This window comes from Hyposmocoma kahamanoa, unplaced genomic scaffold (assembly GCF_003589595.1).
Source record: "Hyposmocoma kahamanoa isolate Upper Pololo Valley unplaced genomic scaffold, ASM358959v1 78, whole genome shotgun sequence".
Lineage (NCBI taxonomy): Eukaryota > Metazoa > Arthropoda > Insecta > Lepidoptera > Cosmopterigidae > Hyposmocoma > Hyposmocoma kahamanoa.
The window spans coordinates 9,318,853-9,330,994 of record NW_020653945.1 but is presented as its reverse complement, the minus strand read 5'-3'; the positions used below and the strand labels follow the sequence as shown (position 1 = coordinate 9,330,994).

The 12,142-nt window shown below is 35.3% G+C and overlaps 1 protein-coding gene across 1 annotated transcript in view; it reads right to left on the bottom strand.

Moving 5' to 3' along the window:
- Window positions 1-12,142, bottom strand: part of LOC113232957 (beta-1,4-glucuronyltransferase 1) — a 131,009-nt gene that overhangs the window by 73,579 nt on the left and 45,288 nt on the right. Inside the window, exon 2 of the mRNA XM_026467876.1 lies at window positions 5,692-6,503. Coding sequence (XP_026323661.1) covers window positions 5,692-6,323 — 632 coding nt within the window. The 5' untranslated portion in view covers window positions 6,324-6,503. The remainder of the gene's footprint in view (window positions 1-5,691; window positions 6,504-12,142) is intronic.

The window sequence follows — 12,142 nt, the reverse complement described above, 5'->3', positions numbered from 1 at the left end:
CTACTACATTAATCGTTCTTTTCAAGGGACTATGCTTTACGAATTAGTATAGCGCTTAACAATTTCGACGATTTAAGGTGTAATTTGCTTAGCCATAACTGAGTAACAGAGAATTATGATTTTGAGTTGTTAAATGAGATTTTAACGCACAGATTTAATATATGATAAATTTGTAAGACACGTCAACGAACATAATTCACTTTATTTTATTATTATATATTATTATTATATTATTGTATGATACAAAGTTCGAACAAACACAAAGAAAAATTCCTTCGATCCGACTGGACTCGTCGCTTACAGGTTAGAGTTCAGTCCACAGAACAATAAATACAGTAGAAATTGTTAATTAGCCTCAGACGCTTGCCAACGATAGGTCTCGAAAGACCTATCTGAGCTCACTCCGCCTTTTTCACTTTGTATGGTATTTCTATAAATTCTCTAAAACCCCAAAACAAAGCCTGTTTTGGAGTGCAAAAATGATAGCCGCATCAAAAATATTAGCCGTGGTGGTATTTCATTTCATCGGAAAGTCTTATTTTAATAAATTTTCAATTTTCTGTTTATCCAAATATTTTTCTGTTACGAATGTAAGCTTATACCCCTGAAATATGGTCGCTTCTTCTTTTGATAACTAAATTAATAACTCCAATTCGTCGTCGTTTAGCAATTAAATGCTAGATGGCAGCACATTGATTAAAATTTCAATAGAATATCAAAACGTCATACCTTGCAATAATAGGTATTGATGGTACTGAACTTTTAACGATATAAAGGTAAATTGTAAATTGTATTGACAATCCAGAATTTGTTATTTCTTTTTAAATTTTAAACTGCGACCATTCAATATCAAGATTTTTGTACTGTTTCAAATTAAGAATGTGTGAGTTTTGGCGACTTCGGTTCTGGTAGTAATCGAGGTTTAAGGTACTTCCATTGTTTTTTCTTCCGTGGTCCAGTCGGATCGATTTTTTCTTTGTGTTTGTTCGATCTTTGTATCAACAATAGTAACAAACGAGAGGAGTCTTTTTACAAAAAATAGATGACTGGTAGTAACATCAGGTATTCACTAAATAAATATTGCAAAAAATAATATCATCCACACTCTTGTCTTCCCCATCATTAGCATCATTCAGCCATACGACGCCCACTCACATGTAATTTACCAACACTATATATACTATCAAAGACAAAGGCCAGTGGTATCGCGTCTCTGATACAGTACAAATATGGAATTAAAAAAAAAAGAATAATAAGAAATAAGAAATATTTATGTACAATTCTAACACCTGAACTTAGAAAACTATTGAACTGAAACGTTTGAAAACATTTGAGATTAGTATTAGCATTGAATGCTATAATAACATAAATAGTTTCATCAAACTACGTAAATTTTGGAGAAATTCAGGATTCCAGATCGTTATCGACTATTATTTCAGAAACATCATGATATTCAATCAAAATCAATTTACTTTGTTTTAACTTTTCTGCACAATGTCGTTACGAAACAATTTTACGAGTACATCCATTGAAATATCGTACGTACGAATGTGTACATATTCTTATCATAAATTTATTTTTAAACTCAACATGAAATATAGAAAACGAGGTGGATGGTCATTAATTTCCCATCAATGCTCAATTTATGTGCTTACCGTGAAGTAATGTAGCTACATATGAATATTATAGAGTCCTTGACACCATACGACTTCTCAATCAAATTCGCATTTTCTAAAGGACTTGCTTTGTTGCTTATTGATGTGTTTCTTGCATCTCAGCCTTGGAACTTTAAAGAGTTATGTTAAAGAACTGGATACCTTTCACACTATCTGAACCCATCTTGCAATGCCACAGAAAGAAAAACAGATTTTTGGAAGTGCATCTGCAAAAGAAAGTTCTGATATTTAAATATATAAATATAAAGTCTTTGTTCTTCAATACAAAACACGGAACAATTAAAATAAAATAATAGCTTAATTCTATGTCGAAGAAATGCTGGTTTTCAGGCTTCACCTGGCAAGTATTCGCCGCTGGAGACACCGTAAAATGTAGAGGCAGGTATCTTTACGATTAAAGTATTACATAAACAAGAGGGTAACGTTACCCACTATACAGGTTCTTTGTAATATACTAACACACTAACAGGATTATATTACTAACTTCATAAACAATAATTTTTGTTCCATGACTTTTTACATGATGTAATAAATGTACCAAAAATATTTTAGTGTACCATCTGATACTTTTTAGGTCTGTGTTTTTAGGAACGCCCCCCGCGTGCGCGTGTCATTCATAAAAATAATTTTGTTATAATAGTGGATGCTTTCTTTTGCTACCGCACAGAGTTGTCACCATTAAGATCTGTTTTAATGTATGTTTATTATTGTACGAAAGTAAAATCGAAAGAATTATCAAAAGTCATGGAACAAAAGTTGTTGTTTGTGATTTCAGTAATATGGTACAGCGGGGTTGTTAGTATTTTAAAAATAAACATTATACATGAGAACATCGATCGATCGATCGAAGGATTTTTTTCTGGGTGTTTGATCTTTATATTGATAATTATAACAAACTAGTGGAGTAATTTCACATGAAAAATAATTAAATATCAATTCAATAAAAAATTTAAATACAGTGAATAGCGACGTCTCTAGCCGGGGCTGGTAGCTGTAAAGGTATCTAATTGGGTGATGAAATACTTTCATAGATTTCTCATAGATGGCGCTACGGCTAAAAAGTCGTTGAAAAACCAAATACAAAGGTACGACAACAAGTACATAGAAAAATTCGTGAGATCCGCTGGTTCGTTCCGGGGCTTAGTTCGTATAGCGTCTGGCACGGTATGCTAGACAGTGTTGCCAGGTCAAATCTGAAAAAAACAGTAGATTGAGGAAAAAGTATAGTAGATGCTGAACTTACACCGTAGTGTTTGAAACACTTTTAATAGATTTTCTTCAAACATTGTCACCTAATGTTTTTGGTGTTATTTTGATGTTGGTATCTGACAATAATAGTTGTATTTGGATAATAATACCATAGATCTTGCTGCTCCGCATTTTCTAGACCTGTGATTGACTAATATGCCAATGAAATACCTAATAATAAATAAGGACGATGTTCTATGATTTGACCACATTGTAAAGTTTTGCAAAAACTCCGACAAATGTTCAATATGGTCAGAGAGTCACAGTTGAGATCACGTTAATGTTAAATGCATGCACGTAAAAAAATTTTAGTAGATACATTTATGGACCTGCTAAAAAAACATCATTCAGTGGAGTGCATAAAGTTACCTATTATGTCCAATAAGAACAGTTTACGACATTTTTTATTTAATGTTGTCTACGCTTCCATTCCAAAAAGACGATTCACAAAATCTAAAAAGCCGACAAGAATAGTTGTGAAAAGTAAAAAATCTGAAAATTCCTAAAAAGACAGTAGATTTTCGCTAAAAAACAGATGTCGTCGAAAAACAGTAGATCTACTGGAAAAACAGTAGACCTGGCAACACTGATGCTAGATGCTAGAAAAAAAGTTAACACGGATTTGAATCGACGTGATTCAAATCCGGCCGGATCGAAGGAATTTTTTCTAAGTGTTCATCTTCGTATTTATAATTATAACTTATATATAACAAACTAGTGGAGTAATTTCACCTAAAAAAATTATTGAATATCAATTCAATAAAAAATTTAAATGTATAGAACATTTTTCTACAGAATTAACAATTAAATTATTAAACCATAGAGCCTCAAATGACATACGTACTGACCACCGCTAATACTACACTCAGCAGTAAAGAGTATTTGACTGTATATATAGAACACAAAAGACAGAGCACGGAATCTTATTTTTTTTAATTCCATATTTGTACTGAATCAGAGACGCGATACTATTGGCCTACATTTTGTCTTTGATAGTATATAAATAGTGTTGGTGAATTACATGTGAGTATGTTGGGAGTTAAGTGTGTGAGGAGTGTTTACTGAAAATACTTACTTCTACTGAATACTAACTAAGTACTGATTACTTTTTTATAATAAATATATTTTTATATCACTTTTAAATTGTTTTTTTATCTTTCTTTTTTCTGTTCTTTTTTCTTTTTGTTCTTTACATTTACACTTCAGAAACTTGTTGGCGTTGCCGTGGGCAGAACTCACGAAAGTTTATCTCAACCCGGATGAGTAATTATTGAAGACATACGGGGCGATCATACAAACAAACATTTGATATTTCATATAATTTTGTATTAGGGCGCGTTCAAATTAGCCGCTGTTAGATGCGCTGCAGCAGCGCAGCAGTACAATTTCTAGAAGCGCTGCAACCGCACTTCAGTCCGCTGCTGCAGCGCGTCTAACAGCGGCTAATTTGAACGCGCCCTCAAACCATCAAATTCTTACAGAGCGCTACTGCGGTGCTGATGAAAAGCATATTAAAAAAAATAATTTAAGGAATTTTCGCTGCATACTGCATACAGTATAGTCCTGTTTATCTGTTTTAATAACAGCACCCTTTGAGATTAGGTTCTAACGAGTGCCCTAATATGACTCGTCGAATTTTCTTTTAAATGCCCGATCACAAACAGATCAATAAAGTTGGTTTGGTATAAGAGGACTTTGGTCTCTCTTTACTTACTTGGTGCTTTTCGTTTAATGTTTCGTGTCGCTTTTGTTCGAATATTTTTACATTTTTATAGATAGTAGATCGCCCACACGACCTATGTAAAGGGAGCCTCACCCAACCTCTCCTCTTTTTCCTCTCGGTAACTAGTGGACAATAAAGCTGCAGTTTCTTCCACAGGGGAGACATTCTGCTATTTCTACGATTACTCTACTAGTTTTCCTATCTAGGACAACTAATAATGTAGTATAAGGTGTGATCTATTGCACATCATAATACTAGTGATAAGACAAGGTAGAGATCAGTATGCAACATCAAGCTATAATTGTCTATTGTTTATAATTGTGTTTGGAGCGCTGCATTGTTTTAATTGTGGCAGCCGGCATGCAGTTGCCAAAGAAGTCGTGCGCGCGCGATGACGTCACGTCTTGCGACTAATTAAGCCCGATTTGAGCAAAAGATTTAATCGTTTGTCCTATGACGGTTGACGCAATAAAAGTCTAAATTATTTAAAGTAAGTGATTGTTACCTAATTTGAAATTAAAACTGAAGTGACAATAATCATGAATGCAAGAGAGAGGCAGTATTTATTCTCTTTCATGTTAAACAAGCGGAATCAAATGATGAAAATAAAGAGTGTAGTTAAGTCAATGATTGTAGTAACAATATTTATGCTTTTCCACATTCTTTTGTTTTTTTGTTGTTGAAAGATAACTCAGCCAGAAGACAAACGCGAGTGTATCGACAACGGTTGAAAGATAAAAAGGGGTAACTACACGACTACGCGACTCTACGGCCATATAGCCCCTTTTAATTTTAAACTGTCGAATGAGTTACGTAGCTACAAAGTTACTAGTTCTAGGAACGGTACTCGCTACTCGATTTTATATGTTTAAAAATTCGAAATTCATTATTATTTAGCGTTAAATATAACAATGAACGTTCCTACCAACTCACAACCGCATTAACTTCTCTTCGACTTGGCGATGTGAAACTGAGCACACGTACGTGTGCACTTTCCAATCAATTTTAATACACAAGAAATTCGAAAGCAAATATTTTACTTACCGTTCGACTAGAGGCTGGACGTTGTCGAGGAACTCGAAGCCTGCGTGTGTCGTGTACGTGATGGTTTCATGGCAAGACAGCGCCCCGTGTTCCGCTCGCACATAGTTCTTCAGCATCCAATATTCCCCACGTTGCACTACCTCAGGCTCGAACTCCTTTTCAGTACACTGCACTAAAGTCCGCACCTTTGCCAAAGTGGTTGCACTCAAAACTGTGTCGTCTTGAGTCTCTTGGACACTCTCGTTCGTCGTAACCGTAGGCTCTGATGATACAACGCTGACGTTTTTCGTCAATGCCGTTACAGCAACAGTACTCGAGACAGTCTTGTTGGCGGCAACAGTCTTACTTACACTAGGAGTAGTCGACGGCGTCTTTTGCGATGTGTATTCGTCAGAACCTTGTATAATTGAATCAATTGACCTGACTTCTGTGTCGTTGACAATCCGTGGAGTTCTTAAAAGGTCGCCAGAGAACCGCACGTCTACACCCCGGTCCGTGCCGTCGGCAGTTATGGGCACCCACTCGCCAGTCGGCGAAGGCGTGCCCGACAACTGCATCGCCGCGTATAAAATCACGGCTACATTGATCACTATACTGACCCTAAATATTAAATTACGTCGATTAGTCACCATGTTTAGGTTTTAGGCACTTTCACTTGTAAAACTAGTAATTCGTTAGCTAAAACGTCCTTCGCCGTCCTCTAGGACGTAGTTTCCTGTAGGATCCTGTTCGTGCCAGCATCACAATTTATTCTGTCATCAGCAGGAGGGTGGAGGTGGGCGCCGCGCCGGCGCCGCGCTCGGGAGCCGATCCTGTAACAAATCACATGCCTTGTTAAATACTCGACTCGCTGCGCTGGCGTACACTAGCACGAACGTGTTAATATAGCTACCAACTATGTTACCTGTCTGCGCAGTGAAAAAAGTAAGCATAAGTTTTTTACAAAGTGGAACTTGGTACAAAATGTACGAGAATAGGGTGATAAACGTATCTTGCGTAATAAATATCTGGTAATTGTTTAAAATGCGTCTTTGCAATGCTTGCGCTATCCTTTGTTGGAAACTATTTTTAGCAATGAAGTAATGATAGCAAAAAAAATGTTAAGACAAAACTAACGGCATAAAGGCGTAACTGTAAAGTAAGCTTTGATTTCATTATCTAATTATAACTAAGCCCGGGAGCGGTACCACTATCTCTTATCGCTGATCTCGTCGACTTAGGATTAATTTATCTCCCTTATCTCGACCGTTTACGACGCGTCGAGACACGCGAAGCTTAACTTAAGAACTTAAATACTTGGCACCAAAAATGCGGTTACAATTTTATAGAGAGTACCTACTGGAATGTTGATGTAAATTTAAAGACGTTTCTCCATTATGAACAAACAAAATTCTTAGCGTGAGGCTTCATTAAAGAGAGAGAATAGATCGTTTTATGTAGTAAGAAGCAAAATATACATAAAATGAATAGTCGTGGACGTTCTGTATAACCTACAAAAATGAATATTCGTGGACGTTCTGTATAGCCTATATCCAAGTAAAAAATTCACAGTAAATTGTAAACCCTTGTAGATCATTTTTTTGTAAACCATTTGTTATAAACATTTATTGTAAATCATTGTGGAAGCCCTTGTAGATCATAAGAAAAAGTAACATTTCAAAAAAGGAGGATCTCAATTAGATTATATTTTTTTATGTATATGTTACGCGATTACTCGCATTTGTGAACCGATTTTGATGATTCTCTTTTGTTGGAAAGAGGTACCTCAGAATTGGTCCTAATTAAATTTGAAGAAAATATTCCACCTCTAAGGGAAGCAAACTTGGAGATAAATCCGATTTAGCGCACTTTCCGGTAACCGATTCCAATAAAACTTTGCAAATAGATGTAATTTCACGAACTTTTGTGGTCGGTTTCTTTTTTCATAAAAAAAAGTTATTCGAATAATACTAATGGTAGTAATCTTATGCTTTCCGGTAAATTATTTCTTATCAAAGCTGTTTTGTAACCACCCGTTAACAGTAAATTGCAGTCCTGTGATCGCATACACCTTGCTCTGACATCAGATAACTTTTGTATAGTTTGTCGTATGTTTTTTGAAGACGGAATAAAATCACATTTGTAGGGTTGCCCGTTTTCATAAAAATTTTAATAGTAATTTAGTTGTTGTCGATAGTTTTATCGATAGATTGTGAAAGAAGATAAAATTTTGCCAAAAACTGGATTGTGAATGTTACGACGACGTTCTAATGATAATGTAAAATAACGTAAAATATTACTTTGCATAATTATATGCAAAGAAATATTTTACGCGTTTTAGCGCTAACTGTAACTCAAGATATTTTTACATATAATGTATATTGTATTACCAATAAGACGACATAATTGATTTCAAAAGAAAGTAAAATAAACTTGCCTGTTTTGTAATAAGTTATACACGAATGTTCTTGCAAAAGCCACGTGGTGATATTGTAATGTAAGTTCTTTTCTAACAATCTTTTATTTAATATAATTACATAAAACATCTGGCCGGCCTTGGTGTAGTAACGGTCAACTACGTCCTTGATACTTCGGCCTGAATTATAAAAGAAACAGCGGTATGCGTCATGGGGAACCCCACCTTTATTTGAAAGGACAAAAAAATAATAACGTGGTATTTTAACTACAATAATGACTAATCTAATATTAGATAAAGTAAAGAGTTGTATCTTTCATTATAGCTTCCACGTTTATGTTATATATAGATGAAATTTTTACACTATAAATAAATTGGTGAAATTACAGGCACATAGGACTTTTCAACTTATGTTAGCGGTTGAAAGTACTGAGTGGGACTAACTCTGAACTCTTCGACTTCTGAAGTTTCGAAATATTAGCACCAAAAGTTTTGTTTTTTATATTTTATAAAATGTCAATTACGTAAATTTTGCTTAAAATAAAACTTAAATGAAATAAGATATTAAAAAAGTAATGGATTAATTATTAATTTATTATTAATTGTAAATAAATTGTAAAGTAATTTCACAAAAAATAATTTAACATCATGGTGGTGAAACATACTGACACTCATTAAAACTTAATTACAATACAGTAGTTAAAAACCAAAACAAAGATCTGCAACAAACGCATGAAAAAATCATTCTCTGTTGGAAAGTCAAAGACAAAATTGACTTCCCAAAAAAAAGTGAGGAACGTTGGTCAGTTCAGTGGTTTGATTGGCATTGCGTTTGACACGGTTTGCTAGGAGACGTTGATTCAAATCCAGCCGGAAGCTGGTTAGAGGGGATAGATCTGATTTCACTGATACTAGAAATATACCAGTAGGGCAAGCACAACAGGGCAGGACATGCGAGAGCGACATAAAACGCGAGATAAGCCTGTTCTCGCATAGAGATCACGCGCTTTATGTCGCCCTCGCACAAGTCGCGCTCGGTCGTGCTAGCCCTACAATAACTGAATTTCTCTAAAAATGTTGGTTACGTTAGTTATGATAAGGAGACCAGAAGTGCTATGGACAGGCGTATCTCTTACCACCAGGAGCACGACTTGTTCGTATTCAAGTATGTCAAGTGACGGGATTTGGTATTAAAAAAAAAGATGATATTTAAGGAGACTGGGAGTGACATTTTCTTAAGAAAATTATCTTTAGTAGCAGTAGAGCTGCTTGTGAAAGAGTTCGTCCAGCGAAGTACTACCACCTTACCTATTTCTGCCGCCAAGCAGTAATGTGAGCATTACTGTGTTCCGGTTTTGATGGGTAAGGGCGCTGGTGAAATTATGGACGGACGCAGTGACAATGCCCCTAATATCTTTGCGATTCAAAGCTCTGAGTGGGACTCGTCAACTTATGTCTCAGGGTGACGAGCGCAGTGGTAGCGCCCCTCGATCGTTGCAATTTAAAGCTCTGACCGCCATTGCAACTATTATAGATAGCCGTGTCGTTCGTCCCGTCACTATTAAATGTATTATATCAATAAAAAAATCGCCTCCTTAAATAAAAAAAAGTTTATTAGAAACGAAAGTTTACAAGTCCCATGGTCGCGCCGAATGAGATGATGAAAAAAGGTTATGTTTAAAAAATGTCTACTTTAATCATCAGTACTAGTCTAGATACACAAGAACTTTCCCGAGATACAACTACTTGTGAAAATTGTGTAAACAATTAACTAATACCAGTACAAAGAATAATTTAAAAAATCATTAGTTTCAATTTTGCAAGGTGCATTACAATAATTTTAATTTATCCTAATTTCCACTATTAATTAGTTTCAATTTTACAAGGTATATTACAATAATTTTAATTTGTTCTAATTTTCATTATAAAATTTAATTTGATTGAAATGCATATTCTTAAAATAAAATCATTTGTAAAATGTATGTAGCGTAAAACGGAATGTTCTTTGGAAAATTAAAAGAAAATTAAATAACTTTTTTCAAAATAAATTTACTCCTTTTGTATTGGCAACTATAGTGAAAAATAAGGTGGTTTGGATTAATATTAGACATAACTGATTGATGACTTAACTATGCCAGTCAGCCGTGACCATGGGAACTGCAAAGAGCCCCAATCGTTGGTTTGTTTGACGACCTCGGTGACCTAACGGTTTATATTGTGGGCGCTGGAAGCGGAGGTCTCGGGTTCGATTCCCGGTAGGACCAATTTGGGAAATTAACTTTTCTAAATAGGTTCTGGTCTGGGTGTTACGGAAATGGCCCCAGAGTGAATTATGTTGCTCTAGTACTTATAGTATGGGGAATTGTCTAGTTTCATACCAGGCAATTCGTGTGGTTGTTTGGCCCATTACTTTGGTACATTGTTACATTGCTTGAAAAACAAATAAACGCGATTAAGATCCGAAAAAAATTGTTTCAGGTGTTTGCGCATTTTATCCAGCTCGTGTTTGTTCCTAATCCGAGACTATACAAGACTAGAAAACTCGGACTCACTTCGGATATCGCTTGTGCCCTAAGTCCTATTCGAATCTGAGAAATTACGAATATCGCTTGTACACCTAGAAATAAAAATATAATAAAATGATCCCTGTGACGTTTCGGACCGTCAATTCTCGGATTCGGAACTGGGGGGTCTACTCTCGATCTCCGTCAGACATACGTCCGAAACAATTACTGTCAAATAAGTAATATTCGACAAAATTAAAAGACAGGTATCCAGTATGAAGCTTCAATCGCATCACGCGTCTTCTCATTTGGTCAAGTATTGTTTATTTGGCAGTAATTGTTTCGGACGGATGTCGGACGGAGATCGAGAGCAGACCCCCTGATACGCATCGGACGTAATGTGCAAATGGATAATCGCGAAAACCTAAGAACACGAAAGTAAATATGTCAAAAATTATAAAAAGTATATAATAATGATGAACGTGTACAGAATAAACAAGCATTATTAAAACAAAACTATTCAGAGATTCAAACAAAAATCATGCAATAAGACGTAAGTTATGACTTGATGAATGCAAAGTACTAGACTTTATTTACAGAATTATTATCGGTCAATTTAAATTTTAATTGAATTGATTTTCATTTATTTTTTATGTGAAATTACTCCACAAAATACAATTTAAATACACTGAATAGCGACATCTCTAGCCAGGGCTAGTAGCTGCAAAGGTATCTAACTGGGTGACGAAACGAAAACTTTCATAGATTTCTCATAGATGGCGCTACAGCTAAAAGAAGTCATTGAAAAACCAAATACGACAACAAGCACATAGAAAAATTCGTGAAGTCCGCTGGTTCGTTCCGTGGCTTAGTTGGCATAGCACGGTTTGCTAGGAGACTTCGGTTCGGAAGGAAGGAATTTTTTCTAAGTGTTCTTCCAAGGGTTTTTGTAAGTTCTCGACCTTTATTAATAATTATAACAAAGTATTATCGGTGAATTAAAACACACGTTTCAAAATTGTGTACGCGATGGAATTACGGGTTATGGAATGTGTACACGCACAACCACTTGCGTATTTACATTGGCACGTACAAAGTAAAGACGCAAACATACTGATGAGTGATTGGTGGAAAAAATACCATTTAAACATGACTGTTTAAACTGCCAGCGTAACAAGGGTGTCACGTCACCATTAAGATAATTGTAAAAAAAGAGGACACATTGTTTACACGCTAAAGCGGCGTAGGGAACTTGTTAGTGTCCTTGACTGGTCTACTCAACCATAACGTTGACTGTAATAGCAACTATTATAGTTATTAGATTCAATCGCAAGGTGTAAGTGCGCACATTATTGGAGCAACTCGGCCGGTAATATAATTTTTTTTTATTTTAGAATAAAAAAGGGGTACAATTTTGTTAGCTATATCCTGCAAAACTGCATGGATATAGTTCGACATCCGTCAGTAACAATTACTGTGACATAAGTTATATTAAACCCAATTAAAAGACCATGTTAAGTATAAAGCTTCATTCGCATCATGCGTCTTTTGG